Source organism: Thermobia domestica, chromosome 13 (assembly GCF_964235325.1).
Source record: "Thermobia domestica chromosome 13, izTheDome1.hap1.1, whole genome shotgun sequence".
Taxonomy (NCBI): Eukaryota; Metazoa; Arthropoda; class Insecta; order Zygentoma; family Lepismatidae; genus Thermobia; species Thermobia domestica.
The window spans coordinates 83679523-83698392 of record NC_137466.1 but is presented as its reverse complement, the minus strand read 5'-3'; the positions used below and the strand labels follow the sequence as shown (position 1 = coordinate 83698392).

Below are 18870 nucleotides of genomic sequence, written 5' to 3'. Positions count from 1 at the left end.
TATTACTAAAAGACAATTAGTCAAAAAAATATTTTGAAAATTTTTTTGTCCCCAAAACTAGTTAAATCCATTAAAGTATAGGACTAGTAAAAGGTCCACAATCAGCTGCTAATGATAATACGTTTTAACATAGTGTAATTTCAAAACAAATAATGGGGTTAAATCTGACCGCACGATAGTATTTACACCGGTGTATGCAGTATAAAAATAACGATATTAGTGAAGAGTTAATATGAATTATGTTAATAGGAAATTAAATTAAAAATACTTTACTCTACATAATCTAATTTAAGAAAAATAATGATAATAATAAAATAAAATAATGCAATAATAAATAGATGGTAATAATTTTTTTTTTTACGGTAATCCTGGATTCTCTCGTGTTGAACAACATGGCTCTCCTCAATGCTGCCTCCAGAAGGGCGACAAATACGTATTAGAAAGCACTCCAGCTCACATTTTTGGTTAGCTTACCACATATAGAAAAATGTCTCAAATTTATTTTTCAGACCTGCGCCTCTCCCCCTCAAAAATTCCTGGATCTGTCCCCGATATCGGTTGTTGACAATTAACTGATAATAGTCAAGCGTACCTTTTGAAATGTTTTCAAACGCTCTTTGCATAAGGAACAGTTCTCCGTATTCTTTCTTTCTTTTTTCTTTTCTTTTCATATTTTTCGTCCTTGCGCTCTTTTACTGTGCTGGAAAGGGACTCCAACTATGAGGAGTGTTTCGCCTTAGTTTGGCATACGCTATGTAGAACAGCGAGCAGCTCTGAAGTTGAATGTTTTCAAGACCAAGGCCACCGTCACATTTTGATAAGTACACTGTCACGTGACTCACCCTTAGGGAGTGAGTATGCCACAGCAATTGCACTGTGTGTTTCCGTATGATACTGAGATATTTCGTTGGCAAGGAAAATAGTTTTGGAAGGAACCAAAGACGACTGAATATAAAAACATTTAAAAGGTATACTCGGCCTGCAAGACTTACATGCCGGGCTTTACTTTGATGAATAAGGACAACCACAGTACATGTCGTGGCACGAAAGTTGTAGTCTACGTATCTCCTATGCGACGTTGCCAAGTGACGCCTAATATTTGGTGCGATCAGCAAAAGGAATCACAGACCAGTGTTGGGCAAAATCAATTGAAATCAATTGCAATTGATCAATCAATTGAAAGTAATTGCTCTGAAAATTAATTGCAATTGATTTCAATTTGTAATTGACAATTAATTTCAATTGCAATTGAATTCAATCATAAAATTTGCAATTAAATTTTCGTCAATTGTTAATTGTTAATTTGTCACCAGGCAATTGAAACTTTTTAGGCTAAAGGAGACGGTGATGATAAGTGATGAATGAAATGGTGTAATGAAGAAAGTGGGAGGAAACGGGAGAACCCCGAGAAAACCCACGCACACGGTGTTTGTCCACCACAAGGTTCACTTGGCAGGGGCTGGGATCGAACCCGGAACCCCAAGCACCAGAGGTGAACGCTCTACCACTGAGCCACCGCGGCCCCCAAAACTCGACTTGAATCGAAGCAGGCATCTTCGAGCTCGACTCGAGAACTCGGCTCGGAAAACTTCCCCCAACTCGACTCGAATTCGGATCGAGTTTCCAGTCGAGTCGAGCCAATTCGAGCTAAATCCTTTGTGTAGTTCCAAGTACTGCTATATTCAAGTATCCTACATAGACAATATAACTATCAATGATACTACTACTACTACTACTATAACTAATTATTATTATAACACCGTGTACCTGTATAAACATGGAATATAGGCGTTTTTTATCTGAATACCAAAAATTAGTTGACTGTCGATCTCGGTCGTCAAGAAATCTTCAGGAGGCAAGGATATCGGTCACGAGGTTCTAGGTTTGAGTTCAGGAGGAGCAAGTATTCGGACTCGAGCCGAAAATTGGTAAAAGTTATAGGCCTCCAGCCAAAAATGTTCAAAATTGCTCGACCCGGGTTTAGGGTTGTCAACGACTCAAGCGGCTCGCTCACAGCTCATTCACTTATCGACCCGAACCGAGAAGTGAGCCGAGCCAACAGCTCATCCAACCGAGCCAGCTCGAGCCGATGCCTCACACAAGCCGAACCGAACCGAGCTGATTGCTTACCCCAACCGAGCCGGTTCGAGCCATCGGCTCATTTAAGCTGACTCGAACCCAGCCTATAGACTCGTTTCAACGGAGCTGGTTCGAGCAATTGGCTCCAATCGAGCCGAGTCGATGATTCGTTTCTACCGAGCCGGTTCAAGCCATTGGCTCAATTGAGCCCAGTCGATGGGTCATCCCAACTAAGCCAGCTCAAGCTATACGCTCAGTTGAACCAAGCCGAGCCGGTTGACATCACTATCCCGGTTGGGCTTCTACTTTGGCTAAAAAATTGGACCGTACAGTTCTCAGCCTTGATGGTAAGAACTACAAAAAATGAAATGAAATCTTTAGTTTTACGTCCCACGATTATGCCTGTTAGTCTAAAGGAGACGGTGATGGTGGGAAATGAATGAAATAGTGTAATGAAGAAAGTGGGAGGAAACGGGAGAACCCCGAGAAAACCCGCGAGCACGGTATTTGTCCACCACAAAGTCCACACGGCGCGAGCTGGGATCGAACCAGGACCTCAAGCACCGGAGGTGAAAGCTGAGCCACCGCACCCCCTGGTAGGAACTACAGTATATACTTAGGTCTATATTGGTGCTCACCGCGTCATTAACTTGTTCCGCCACCAACGAATTTCGAGGTACTTTGTTTTGCATCTTTTGTGCGAGTTTTGTGTCGCTTTATGCGCTTATTCCCACATTTTGTGCATCACCGGAAGCGGGTCAAAATGGGCCTACAAATATGGCGGAACAAGTTATTGCTGTTCCGACACCAATGAATTTCGAGTTCGTTTCCTTCACATCGTTTTGTGCCGTTTTGTGCGTCTATTTCCACGTTTTGTGCGTCATGGGAAGTGGGTTAAAATGAGTCCCCGTATTTTCACGTTTTGTGCGTCACCGGAAGTGGGTCAAAATCAGCTTCCAAGATGGGACGAAAATGACCAAAAGTTCCACCACTGTCGAATTTCGAGGTCGTTAATTTCACATCGCGTACCCTTTTGTACGCCTTTTTCGACATTTTGTGCGTCACTGGAAGACGGTCAAAGTGGGCCTCGAATGTAGGACGAAAATAATCCACTGCTCCGCCTTCCTTTTTTTCGCATCGACTAATGAATATTTCGTGCCGTTTTGTGCCCTTATTTCCACGTTTTGCGCGTTACCAGAAGTGTGTCAAAATGTGCTTCCAAAGTGTGACGAAAATGACCCACTGTTCCGACACTATCAAATTTCTAGATCATTACTTTCGCATCGTTTAGTGCCTTTTTTAAAAGTTTTCTGCGCCTATCTCTCGTCTTGTGCATTACCCGAGGTGAGTTAAACGGGTCTTTAAAGTGTGAGTTAAATGGCTCATTGTTCCGCCACTATCGAATTTCGGGGTTAGTTCTTTCGCATCTTTTAGTGCCTGTTTTTTACGTTTTGTGCGTCATCGGAAGTAGGTCAAAATGGACCTACGAATATAATGAAATAAGTTAATGTTGTTCCGCTACAAACGAATTTGGAGGACGTTTCCTTCACATTGTTTAATATGTATTTTGTACCGTTCTGTTCGCCTACATCCACGTTTTGAGCATCACCAGAAATGCGTCAAAATGGTCCATCAAGGTGTGAGGAAATAGAGCCATTGTTCCGCCACTATTGAATTTGGAGGTCGTTTCTTTCGCATCGTATAGTGCCTGCTTTGTACCGTTTTGTGCTCCTATTTCTACTTTCGTGCGACAATGAAAATGGGTCAAAATGGTCTAAAAGTATAGCGGAATAACTTAATGCTGTTCCGTCACCATCGAATGTTGAGGTCGTTTCCTTCACATTTTTTATGCATGATTTGTGTCGCTTTATGCATCAGTGCAAGTGGGTCAAAATGGACCTTGAAAGTGGAATGAATATGTCTTTTTCTACCATATTTGTAGGTCGTCTTTGACCCACTTTCGTTGGCGCACAAAACGTGAAAATATGCGCAGAAACGGTAAAAACATGCACTAAACAATGCGAAAAAAGCGACCTCGAAATTCGATCTTGGTGGGAGAGTGGGTCATTTTTCTTCCCACATTGAATGCCCATTTTGACGCACTACCATTGATTTACAAAACGTGGACATAGGCTTACAAAACGGTAGAAAACACGCACAAGGCGATGTGAAGGAAATGACCTCGAAATCGTTCCTGACGGAACAGCATTAACTTGTTCCGCCATATTTGTAGGATAACATTGACCCATTTCCGGTGACGCAGAAAACGAGGAAATAGGCGCACAAAACGACATAAAAATGGAAATTTTAGCTTAATTACATGGAACTTTTAAGTTTGTAAGCTTAATTATATGGAAAATGTTATACATTTTTCCTTTACGTTGGTCTACTTTACGTTGATTTGGGACTTCCAAATTTTATTCTTTTTTCCACTGAAAAGTATCTATATTTCAACAAGGAAATAATTATGAATTTTAATTATAATAATTATCTATATAATTGAATTCATTGTAATTTGGTTCATAAAAAACACTTTACCATTTCGTACTAGCTGTTATGCCCGTTCTTCGCACGGATCAGATAAAATATCAATGTAAACAAACTGAACAACGGGAGAACGATTAAGAAATATTTCTAAAATTGGATATATTTTGTGTGAATATATATCCAAAACGTACATGTGTTTTGATTGGGAAGGCCGATGGGGGCTGAATTTGAACGTAAACACTATCGGCAGTGTCACTATACATCTGAGCAACCCCGATAAATATGGATTCGACACAAATAATGGTCATTTACTGCTACTTTTACATGTCCCGGTGAACGCCCCCTCCGATCCCCTTGGTTCGAGTTGTGAAAAAAACCTCTGGCCCCCAACCAATACCGCGAAAACTATGAATGTGACACTAACATCTGCCATTTTCTACTACTTTTTACGTATCCCGGTAAAAGCTCCTATGATCATCTGGTTCCAATTTTGAAAAAGCAACGCCTTTGACCCATCCCGATGGGGGCTGTATTTGGAAGTCAACGCCTGTGGAAGTATCACCATTCATCTCAGCGACAGCGAAAACTATGGATTTGACACTAATATCGATCATTTTCGATTATTTTTACATGTCTCGGGATTCCCCCTCTCGTGACCCAAGGCCCGCATACAACGGTGGATGAATTTGACTCATCGCTAATGGTAGTGTCACCATTGATATCAGCAACTGCGAAAACTATGGATTTGACACTTATATCGGTCATTTTGGATTACTTTTACGTTTCGGTATCCCCTCCGTTGACTCACGGCCCGCAGCCGAATAGGGAGAATTTGGAAGTTAATGCGATCAGAGTTTCACCATTGATCTCAGCGACCGCGAAAACTTTGAAATCGACACTGATATCGGTCATTTTCTAGTACTTTTACATGTCCCGGTAGACGCCCCCCTGAGACCCCCTGGTTCGAATTTTGTCAAAAACGCTTTGCCTTGGTATGGGACCTGGACCAAAGTATCTTTGGTCAAAATTTGGTAACTCTCGGTCAACTTGTCTGGTCCCCAGGCCGGTCCCGGTAAACGTCCCCCTGAGACCCCCTATTTCGAAATTAAAAAAAGCTCTTCGTCTTGATCTGGGGCCCAGACCAAGCTACCCGTGACCAAATTTTGAAAAGTTTTGGTCCACTCGTCTGGTCCCTTTTGACGCGGATACTTTTTCACTCGGACCTATTTTACGTGGGGCACTTTCGACTTGAACCCTATTGACGCGGGGCCATTTTGACTCCGGCCCTTTTGACCAGGACCTCTTTGACGTGGGCATTCTTGTCACCGAGTACGGGCTCTATTGACAATGAACCATTTTAATTTGGACCCTTTTGACTCAGGTCCTTTGGTCGCCGAGGCCTTTAGACGCGGGGCTGTTTTTGACTCCGGCAGTTTTGTCGTGGGGCACTTTTGAATCGGGCATTTCGGTCTTCGCCCTTTTGTCCGTGCCCTTCTGACAAAGCAGCTGAAATATATTCAGCAGCTGAAATTGCGTGGGGGCATGGGGAAGGTATGAGTAAATAGATGATCAACGATCCAGAGCGCAGTAAAATTAGTTACGCAACTGGTCATATCTCTCTCCTTCTCCTGATTTGCACTCCTGATCTCAGGCGTTTGAGCCGTGGAATTGTATTTACCGAGCCTTTTGTCGCGGGGCTTCATTGATTCGGCCTCTTTTAAAGCGGGGCCTTTTTGACTCGGGGCTTTTTGTTGCGGGGCCCTTTGAGTAGGGCCATTTTGACATGGAACCGTCTTGAACCGTGCCCTTTAGAGGTGTCATTTTTTACCCGGGCATTTTTGAGATAAGGCCTTTTTGTCGCGTCGAACTTTTGATTCGGCACTCCTGACATTGGGTCTCCTTTGACTCGAACCCTTTTATCGCCGGTCCCTTTCTACTCAGGCATTTGTCTTCGCCCTTTCGTCCGTGCGAACTATCAGGCGCGGAATTGTATTTACAGGGCCCTTTTGACGCGGGGCTCTTTTGACTCGGCTCCTCTTAACGATGGGCCTTTTAACTTGGGTCTTTTTTACGCGGGGCAGTTTTGACTCGGGCCGTTTTGGTGTGGAGTTTTCTTTGACCCGGGCTTTTTTGACATAAGGCCCTTTCGACTCGGGCACTTTTGTCGTGGGGCTTTTTGACCGGGGTCGTTTTGACTCGGGCCTTTCCATTCTCGCCCTTTTGTCGGGCCATTCTGATATGGAACCACATAACGCAGAAGCTGAAATGTGAGGGACAGGTGGCGGGTATGAGTAAATCGATTATTCAGGGCGCAGCAAAATTATTTATGCCACTGGTCATATCTCTTTCTTTCTCCTGATTTCCACTCCTAATCTCAGGCTTTTTAGCCATGGAATTGTATTTACCAGGCCCTTTTGACGCGGGGCTCTTTTGACTCATCCCCTTTAAACGCAAGGTTTTTGACTCGGGGCTTTCTGTCGCGGTGCCCTTTCAACTGTTGCCCTTTTGACACGGGACCGTTTTGACCCGTGTCATTTTGAGGCGGGGTCCCTTTTGACCCGGGAATTTTTGAGATAGTGCCTTTGTGTCACGAGGAACTTTTGACACACTTTTGACAACGGGGCCGTTTCGACTCTGACCCTTTTGTCGCGGGTCCCTTTTGACTCGAATATTTTTGTCCGCGCACTTTTGTCCCTGTCCTTCTGATATATATATATATATATATATATATATCAGCTGAAGTGCGGGGGGCAGGGGGGAGGTATGAGTAAATAGATGATCAACGATCAGGGTGCACTAAAATTAGTTACGCCACTGGTCATATCTTTTTCTTTCTCCTGATTTCCACTCTTCATTTCAGGATTTTTAGCCGTGGAATTGTATTTACCGGGTTTTTTTTGACCCGGGACCGTTTTGACCAGTGCCCGTTTAAGGCGTGTCCTTTTTGACCCTGGCTTTTTGACATAGGGCCCTTTTGACTCGGCTTCTTTACTGGTGAGGACCATTTGACCTGTGCTTTTTTTGAGGCGGGGTCCTCTTTGACTCGGGTTTTTGACATATGTCCCTTTTGACTCGGGCTCTCTTCCCGCGACGATATTTTGACCCGGGCCCTTTTGACGAGGGAAACCTTTTGACGAGTTTCGACTCGGCACTTTTGTTGTGGGGCCACTTTTGACCTGGATCTTTTGACGCGGGGTCTTTCTGACTGGGGCCATTTTGACTCCAGCCTTCCTATTCTCGTCCTTTTGTCGGGCCCTGACATGGAACCATATATATATATATATATATATATATATATATATATATATAGAACGCAACAGCTGAAATGAGTGGGACAGGGGGCGGGTATGAGTAAATCGATGATCCAGGGCGCAGTAAAATTACTTAACGCTACTTTTCATATCTCCTTCCTTTTCTCTACATTATATCTGGAGATGAATGTTCCGACTAATAGGCTACAGTTGCGATTTTAAAAAGTAAGAGGATATACGCTATCAATGATAAATCTTATGACTTTTAATATATATATAGGGCAATAAATCGAAAAACTCTATATCGGTCTTTTAACCCCCCTTTCCGTTGGAAAAAATCCTGCAGGCGTTAGTGATTATCATGTTGGCTACTTACTTTATTATATTGTGCTACACACGGAATAAATACTGCTACGTTTTATTTAATAATAAGAATCTTATTTACATTTACTACGGCCCTTTCTTGACGACAGCGAAACATATTCACGTTCAACTTAATCAGTTTCCATTCTCAAATGAGAACAGTGAGGCGAATCAAATAATTCACTAACACATTTAGGACTTAGAAAAGTGTCCTGCGAACATGTCGCAGTAAATTCCTGAAGAGTGAAAAGCGCTAGTAGCAGTTGTTAGCAGTTATTAACTTCACATATACGACAATAAATTGAAAAAACTGAAAATACGAATCTTTTCAGAGATGACAGTTTGCTGATGCTTCAAATCTATGCCTTTACTCCCTATACTACGTTATTTCCCTAGTCAAAATAAAAACTCTTCAAAATTAATCACAATTTCTTATGCAACCATCTCTTCCTTGGAGTACTGCGCGATCACATACCCGTCACGGCGATGTAAAGGCACTTTTGGCGACGAGGATACAATTTACAAAAACCCACGTAAAAACATGCACGTAACTATCTTAAAGTCAAATTTCTTTACTTGCAGATGAAAATAGCTTCTAGCTTCAACCACCATTTTTCCACCTAAATAAAAATAAACAACTACACACACGAAGAAGAAACTAATACATCATGTAGTCCAGGGGTAAAAGTGGGTCTGAAAAGGTGGGTGGATGGTAGGTAGCGGCATGACGTCACGCCGTTCCCCTGCCTATTTTTGTCCATTGTATTTTTTTTTTTTTTTTTTTTTTAGGAACTAGGGGGACGCCGTAAATATTTTTTGGAAGTGGAGGATGGCGTCCCCCGTACTTTTACCCCTGATGTAGACAACATTCGTGTCAAAGAATAGTAATAAATAAAAAAAGAAAAAGAAAAACTGAAAAAGAGAAAATTAGGAATTATAAATTTGAAAATAATAATAAAGTAAGCTTTAAAGATAATAAATTGTTTGTTTGTTTTGAGTTTAACCTACTTTCTCAGCATCAAGGGTATATAATACGCGGAACTACAGTTTAATGCAAAGACTGGAGTACTTTAAGTTCAAATACTCTTACAGACAACCAAACACTCCAGCAAAAAACGAGAGTACAGTAACTACATATCTATAACGAAGTTCAAATTAGTAAATAAAGAAAGCACTATAGTTATTATAAACGGGAAATTTATTTATTTTTTAGTTTAACGTCCTACGATTATGCTCCGAGGTTAAAGCAGACTGAGATAATAATGAACGAAATGGTACAATGAAGAAAACGGGAGAACCTCAAGAAAATCCACGCACACAGTGTCTGGCCACCACAAAGCCCAACTGATGAGAGCTCGGATCAAACCAAGGACACCACACACCAAAGGTAAGTGCTCTACCACTGAACTACCACAAACTCCCAAAAGGGGAACAACGATGACTAGTAGAACAATCAGAGTAAAAAATATGGAAACGGAAAATTATGGATTAACGGAAATGTTGATATCAAAATCAAATGTAAGTTTATTTGGGTTGGTCAATAAATTCAAAAAATTAAAGAGAAATTCAACTAACCTAGCGATATCACACAAAATGTTCCGAAGGTTTCATTGCCATTAAAATGAACCACAACTTTCGAACAAAATGAGACAGAACATTACGACCTCCTGCAAAATGTCTCACAATTCACGAAGTTTTGTTTGTATTTTACTAATTTCCAATGTTGCTGGTTTCATTTTAGACTAAAGAAACGAAAATGACATCACATAAGTTCAATGTATGCTGTGGTATGCAGACACGAAGTTGCTAATTATCATGCAAAGGAGCTTTCGCTGTCAATATGGACGTGTTTTTCCCTCCAAGGGCGTCATTCTGCAGAACAGCTTCAAGTGACCTGCCGCGGAGTGAGCGAGCAGAAATGTAGCAAGACATTGTAAACACGGCAAGTTATGTTTTAACGTACCTTCAAAGATCGATTCATCGTGTTTTTGCGGAAATTACCGATTCCCTAAGATAACCGTCTATATGGACTGTAGAAGTGGCTAAATCTTCATACTTACAAAGTGTAAATAATTCCCACGTTGCCGCTAAATGACAGTTCTTTGCGTTTTGAATTATTTTGCTCGATGTTGGATAGAATAACGGAAGACCTACACAGGGTTTCATTTTCTCATGTAGCCACTTTCTACGTGTCAAGACATGTAAACTATAACAACGTGCAAATATGTGGTTCTAAGAACAGACTTACCACTCGTATATACATATGTGGTACCCATAAGGTGAATCAATGAAGAATAAGGTTTATGGTGAGGACATTTCAGGGAATATTTACTTTAACATCTAGAACAGTGCCTTCTGCCAAAGATGGAGAAATTATCCATCATTTATTAACACAACAGGGGATCCCTCTCACTGGATTAACGATGTTTGAGATATCTGAATATACATTTACCTTTCTTTGTACATTGCAAACTATGTCTACCGAACATCAGTTGCGGTTGTTGCTACACTTAGTAAGTAGATAACTGACGCTGTACACACTGTTAATATTAATATACTTCAGCAAGTATGGATATAAGTGGAATATTGCCTTGATATCCAGAAACAACTACAAGGGCACATGTTGAGGTTCACTAATGACAATAGAAAACTGGTGAGTTGTGATATATCTTGCAAGGGACTGCGGTGCTCTGTCATTTGTTTTGAAGTTGTGATATGTTAAATTGATAATGGGACATTTTGAATATTCTGTGTATAACTTTTTTAAATTTTGACTTTTTTCTTTGAGAAGCCCAAACCCAAACGAACTCTTATTTTCTAGCTAAACAAATAGAATAAATATGTACATTACAAAAACATTTTCTTTCACTGTTAAGGATCTCTGCGATTGCTACAAAAGAAATCGTTATGTCCCACAATAGGGATAGTCTTACTCCAAAAATGAAAATGTCAGTATTCGAAGTGGGAATTGTGGTAGAAATTATACCCTGTGTTATCCCAGTTTCCGAATAATTTCAGGAATCGGCGAAAGTGTAAAGTTCCTTCGATTTATTCTTTCATCATTAACTTCGGAACTGAGCTACATAGGTAGTTTCATTTGATTAAGTCCTCTACTATGTTAATGAGAAATACACTTGAAATAGTACATTTATTTCTGAGTTATACATAAAGGACAGAAAAGGAAAGAAATAAACTTTTATTGGTGACTATACAAAGCCATGACAAAGCTCCCTACTCGAGTTATTATATGGAATTCCATTTTTCACGCCGATTATGCAAATATGGAATTGGATACAAAACTGAAACGTCCACTACAGCAATTATACAGTGTGGCCAGCTTAAAATATACCAATACGAAATGAAAATATTTCGCCAACCAATACTGACAAGATCATCCGATTTCATGATTTTGGAAGAGAAAATCAACGAGTTTCATTACCACCACACAGAGGGTCGCAACATTACTAGAGCGCATGCAATTGGCGTTTGTTAACAAGAAAGGTTGTCGTTTACTGTGCCAAATGCTACTGTGCACTGATGAAGACATGAATTCCTTACACAAATAGCATTTTCTGACAAAGCCATTTTCCATATATCAGATAAAGTGCATGGACATAACTGCAAGATATGAGTGAGGAAAATCCCCACGCAGTTGTGGAACATGAATGTGACAGCTTCAAATCAAATGTGCAGTGTGCGTTGGACCAAAATTCTGTGATTTTTTAAGGTTACAGTTACAAGAACAAGACAGCTGAAAATGTTGAAACATTATGCTGTACCCCATATACCATATGGACATATGTTTCAACTAGGTGGAGTCCTACCACGTTACATCCCTAAGGTCAGAGATTCCTGGATTGCACGAGGCCCTATTCAATAACTCCGAGATCTGAACTTTATTATTATTATTTGGAAAAGGGGGCTGGTCAAGACAGTTGTACAGAGAACACCAGTGGAACAGTTAAATGATCAAGGGCAAAGAATTATTACTGGATGTGGATCTGTGATACCTCAAATATTACGCAACATCTGGATGGAAATTGAGTACTACCTTAACATTTGTAGAGTAACCAAAGGAATAGACGTGGGAACATACTGGCGTGAATATAGTGATTTATTTTATTTATTTATTTATTTATTTATTTATTTATTTTTTTTTTGTGGGAGTCTGTGTGCATGCATGCATATGTGTGTGTGTGCGCGCGCTTGTGATAAAATTCGATTATTTTCTCTTCCACAAAAACAAAACAGAAGATCTGTTACTAATCGTTGGCGAGATATTTTCATTCCTCACTGGTATATTTTCAATCAGAATATTGTATCTACTTGAAACACTGATGCTAGAACGAAACAATAATAGAATATTCGTAAGTTTATGTCTTAATTATTACAACTGTTAAATAATGCAATTACCTACTGGTTCTACTGCAATATACTATCATCTATTGCATATGCTACATGAAGCAGTATTTTAAAATAAATACATATAAAAGTATTAAAGTAAATAATACGTAAGACAATTATTACTACTATGACATTTATTCCTAAAATTGTGTATCAAAAAATAAAATAACATTTTGAAGAGATGCATAAATAAAACCTATGAAAAAGCCATTCCCAACACTTTACAATAACCACAAAAGAAAACAGTGAATACTTGGTTTCACTCGTGAAAGTTTCGTACAACTATTCCTAAGGAAATTCCATTGTCACAGAAATTTTTAGATTTGCCACATAATTCTTAATTTTGTTTCCCGCGTTAATTTATTGTCCTTCATTCTTCTATATTTCACTTTCATAAACAGGAAGTAATTATTTTAATTTTTAGCTCCTTGGTAAGACCTGTGATTGTTTGTTGATATGTTGGACTTACAATCATTAGTACAATATAATATGGATGGACAGTCCGCAGCAAAAAATCTACAACACGAGCATATAAGTTTATTGTGAAACTATGCCCAATAGCCCAGGGAATCAACAGAACGTCTAAGTGGCACGAATCACGAGGAGAAACCTCGACGTCCTCCCCTGCACACTTATTTTGGAGCAAAAGACTTCGTCGTTTCACAATAAACTTACAATGCTCATGTTGCAGGCTTTTTGTTGCGGAGTGTACCTAGCTAGATTTGATAAAGTAGCTAAAAAATTAGTAAAATTGTACATCATTATTGGCGTCTAACGGGGAAGATGAGACGTATATCAATTGATAGATCTCATTGACCTGAACAAAATCTTGTGAGTGTAAATTCTCATGCGTAATTTTCGAGAAAATCTAATTTTTTTTTGTAAACCTAAAAATGTATACCATACAATAACCATGCTAACTATAAAGACGAAACTGATACTGAAGTATACACTAGTCAAGCTTTTCATTATCACACTAGCAAGAAAACAGTATGCAGTATAGTTAATTAAATGTATCTCAAAATTGTTATAAATGATTTTTTTTTTTTTTTTTTTGTTTTACAATAATATTAATCAAAGATATGTCAATCTATAGATAACATCGAATTGAACAAAATGACATGCTTGAGGATAAATTATCATGCGTAGTTTTTAAGAAAAAATAATTTTTATGGCGTTAAAAAGCATGCTGATCAGTACCAATATGATGCAGTTGATAGTTTTTATTCTGCAAAATGGATTATTTATTTATTTATTTATGTAGCGTATATGAAAAATATAAATTGTTAAGTACCATATGGGTGATTTCGTCTAACAGTGACTCACACACTACCTGTGCATAAATGTACATATAATATTGTAACGTTTTTTTTTTCTTTCCTTTCTTTCTTTATTCTTAGAGACAGAATTAAGCCGATAATTAGAAAAGAATGGAAGAAAGTCAAGTACAGAGTCAAGTGCAACAAAATGAAAAATTGGAAATAATATTATAATATCAAGCCAGTATGCATCTAAAACCAGTGATTAACGTTCTCGTTTTGCAATTGAGAGGTCCCATATCGAATCCAGGTGTTGGCTGTCCAGGCCAGGATTTACTACGACTTTCTTCGGTCCAGCCAGAAGAATTATAAATTGTATCCAGTGGAAAATGACTATGCAATTGTACTATGTAGAACCTATGTTAATAAATACATTTCACAATATTATTAGCGTTTAACGGAAAAAGAAAGACAAACTGTCCAAAGATAAGAAATATAAAAACTGATACATCTTACTGACCTGAACAAATGATATATGTAAAAACTCAGGCGTAGTTTCCGAGAAAACTCAAACTAAACCTAAATTGTAAATCTAAAAATTGATCTCACATAAGAACCATGCCACTTATTGAGGTGAAACTGATATTTAAATATAGCCTCATTAACCTCTTTATAATGACACCTGGGGACACGGTGGCTCAGTGGTAGAGCGCTTACCTCTAGTGAGTGGGGTTTCTGGTTCGATCTCGGGACATATAAGTTTGTGATGGACGGCATCGTGTCCGTGGGTTTTCTCGGGAACACTCCCCTTTCCTCCCACATTCTTATTCCACCAATTCTTCCATCATCATTCACTTGCCTTAATCATCATCTCATTTAACCTAAAGGACATAATCGTGAGACGTTAAAACTGAAAATTTTATTTCATTTCATTTCTCTTCATAATGACACTAGCATAGTTAATAAGATGGCGTAAGTCTTAAATGTTAATATCTGTTTAACCAAAATGTTGTCCAAATGTAAGACATACATCAGTCGATCGATTACATCGATCTAATTTTAAAAAATAATAATAATAAAATGCATGCTTGAAGATAGATCTTCATGTATATTTTTTCGAGAAAGTCGAGAGAACCTTTATGGCGCTAGAAAGTACGTCGTTCACTGCTATTAATACTGTAATTTAAAGTGTTTATTTTGTTTAAATAAATTGTTTATTAAGTTATGCACTGTATATGTAGCAAAATATGCTGTTAACTACTAGCTTGTACCTGTTGTTGTCTTTCCCTGTCGATGACACAACATATTTTTGACGCAAGTCAAAGCACAAGACCAAATAGTTTCCAAAATGAAACTGATTTCTGTAAATTCGTTACGCATGCCAGAGAGAGAGGTGATAAAGACTGTTCAAACGTGATTTAATTGACTTGCTTGGATAGAATGTGAGCTGTATAGTCAAAGAAGCAAAAGAAGGATATTAAATTGATCACCAAAATTAACAAAATGACAATATAAATAAGGTTTTCATTACAGAAACACACAATCTAGAAAAAAATTTAAAAACGATCAAGCAGAACTATCGAACTGAAAAATTCACAACAACTACAATATACCTTAACGTATTCTGACAAACAAATTTCACTAAATGCGAAAGACGCTTGACAATAACAAGTAATTGTCCAACCTGTATCCTTCTACTTTTGATCAAGGTGAATCTGTCAGAATGAAACTTGCGTCACGGCGCGTTGAATAACTTTCTAATATTTAATAATAATAATAATAATAATAATAATAATAATAATAATAATAATAATAATAATAATAATAATACAAAATCCAGACATTAACATTGTACTGTAACAAATGTTGTCTTGAAAATCAAAATCAAATTCATAAATTTTTATGATTTTCGTGAAGCTTGTGAACATCAAAGCCTACAAAACGTGCGTGATAGATCCATGATCCATGAGTGATCCATCACAAGCAGGGAATAAGATCATGACAGAATTAGATTTAGACATTCCCTATTATTATTACTACATTTTATAGCATGTTTTCCATAGCCGTTATGCAAAATTTGTCGGCAACCTGTGAAGCCTCGTACAACTATATATATATATATATATATATATTCCATAATAGTAATAAATTGAACGCGAAAGTAAGTTCCTTAACTAGCACCAACTATAAAAATAAATTCTACCGGTATTTAAAAGTTTTCGTCACGAGATAAATCGAGTTTTGACACGCAACACTATCACGCGAGAAAAAATACGCGACATATTTAACTTTTCTGCTTTCTCTCTTTTCATTTTCTTTTTTCTTCCTTCATTTATTATTATTATTATTTTTTTTTTTTATTATTCATCAGTTTTCTTTTTCATAACTTCATATTTTGTTTAGATGCAATCAAATGCTTTGGCCTAACTTTTATTTGTATTTTGATTTAAAGAACGTATAGTCTAAAAATATGTACAAGAAAGTAAAACCAAAAATCACGCTAAAGACCAAAAGAAAACAAATCACATAGGGAGCAAAAAATAAAAAGATGACAATGGGACACATCAGGAATATAAACTCATGCATAGACACTGTTAGCAGCGAAACAAGAACACGTACCATTGCACCTATGGACAAATTCTTGCTATGGAATACAATGAAGGGTGAGTCTTGGTCCACAACAAATAAAATTGTGACTTCCCCTGGAATTAAAACAAGTAACAACATGTCTCAATGTCTGGCATAAAGATTACGCATGTTCTTAAAAGTCATTCTGAGTAAAATTGGCACTACACTTCAATTTTTCTTTCAAAATAACTATAAAACAAAAGGCGGACCTAAAATTTGGAAAACAGAGCGTACGACAGTTTAGAAAATATTCCTTCATTCCAGAATATGGTATAGATATTATTACTACCGATAGATTTATCGTGCATGTACTGCTGAAGTTTCCCTGATGTCATTTGCTGACAGTATTCGACCTAACCTTCACCCTAGCAGACCTTAACTAATAGTAACGTAATGGGGCATCAGACCAAAACGTTTTCAGAGTGGGTTGTGGTCATAAGTGAACAAAACACCGCCAGTGACATCGCAGTGGAAACTCAGACTACATTATTCCAGGCAAATGAGACTAGACTTTTTTTATTCTCAAATTAGAATATTTTAGTCTAGTCAACTGAATGTCGTAATGTTGTTCTACAATTCCTATTCCCGAACAGCAACACATTTAAATTTAAACAGTGCTCTTTCTTCAGAAGAAAAGGTGTCGGTACTCACCAGGAACATGTTATTCTACGAATTCTGACTGTCTGCGAGTGAAAGCGCCAAACTCTAAATAAGTGGAAGAAATTAGCATATGCTACCACGCACTGTAGTAAGTATTACATTTTTTTTTTTTTTTAATGGTTCGAGAAATCACGTTTTAAAGAAAAACATCAGAGAAAAGGTATAGGTACTACGTATCGCAGAAAAAAAAAGAAAGAAAAAAACTGCCTTTACCTATTTAGCGAATTTGATATTGTGTTAAGATGAAGTATGATCAGGGAATCTATGAGTTATATTAAAACCAGAAAGAACGGAAACTGTCCTCGCAAATACAAAGACTGTTCGATTAACAAACGTGAAATGATTCTATCTTTGGCTTGTCCTGTTGAAACATCACCAACAATTCTGTTTCGGGATTTCAAAGAGAGCAAAATGATCTAAGTAGTTTCATTAAAAATGAAGTCCAATTTAATCGACGATAACAAATGTTCACGTTTACAATTCTGTTTGTCTATGTTGAACTTGATGGAAAGTTTTGGCTATGTATTGCATGCTTACACCCATATCGGTAAGAAATCGTTTTAATAACTTTAAGATCATATGTTAAACAAGGAGCCTCCAGCACTCACCCTTGAAGTTACCAAATTATGTTTATGACAGTAGTTGCAAGACCTAGATGAAACCCACATCGAAACACAGTTTTATCGATCTAATTGTCCTTTGCATTCATTGATGTGATGGAGGCAAAGAGAAACAATATAAACTGACCATGCTGCTTCTATTGTAAACGTCGATATGTCAGTGATACAAAATGAATGCTGGGTAATACTAATCAAGAATGTAAATTCAACAATACATTAAAAGATTCCGCAGGAAGAAAACAATTTTTATTCAGTAGAGCAATGCAAAGTCCCACTGCTTCGATGATGACCCAGTGATTCATCTCTGTCGTCAGAAAATGTGTATGGAATATTGTCTTCAGGCAGCAGCCAACTGTAATGTGTTAGATCTTAGCTTTCCAATTCTATTCAGTCTACAACATCAAGAACCAAGGAACAATTCAAGGACTGACTGACTGTTACCTACGCATTTAACGAACTTAGAACAGAAAATGTGGATTATTTTTTCCTCAATATGGAGAGGTGACGTATGAAATGACGTATGTTGCATAAAAGGGACAATTCTTATAAGATACTTCGTCTGATGAAAGACAAGCTATGGCGTCGGGATTCATTGTCTTTAAATCTCCAACGCAAAACCAAAGCTATAGAGCCAGCTCAACTATCAGTAACTTAAGATAAAATTGATATTATGTAACAATAGCATTATGTACCATATTTTTGAATAAATAAATACCATTCATATCAGTACTGTAGCTTGTATACTATATTCCGAAAACGAAATGAAGCATTTCTACACCATATTACGGAAGGGTGTAAATGATAGAATTTACACCATATTTTGAAACAAAGGGAGCACTACAAAATATATAATCGATATGTTATTTATAGCTAAGAAAAATCTTAATATTACATTTGGTAGTTCTCTTAGAAAAGATTCTATTTTGTCTGCTTGTTTTACAGTTAACTTGCAAAAGAAAAACTAAATAAAATGGCATAAATTTACTCAGAATGACTCGGAACAACTCATTAACCGAAGAAGGTTTGCCTAAAAGGGAATCAAAATAAGCAAGTGGATAGTTACCGAAATACTTTTTGAAATTCAAATTCCACGATTTCAGTCAGTTATACACTTTTAAG

The 18870-nt window shown here is 37.9% G+C and overlaps 1 protein-coding gene across 1 annotated transcript in view; it reads right to left on the bottom strand.

Moving 5' to 3' along the window:
• The window catches only part of LOC145668277 (endoplasmic reticulum aminopeptidase 1-like), a 127290-nt gene that overhangs the window by 80915 nt on the left and 27505 nt on the right, over positions 1-18870 (bottom strand). The window contains exon 4 of the mRNA XM_081735984.1: positions 16463-16545. Coding sequence (XP_081592110.1) covers positions 16463-16545 — 83 coding nt within the window. The remainder of the gene's footprint in view (positions 1-16462; positions 16546-18870) is intronic.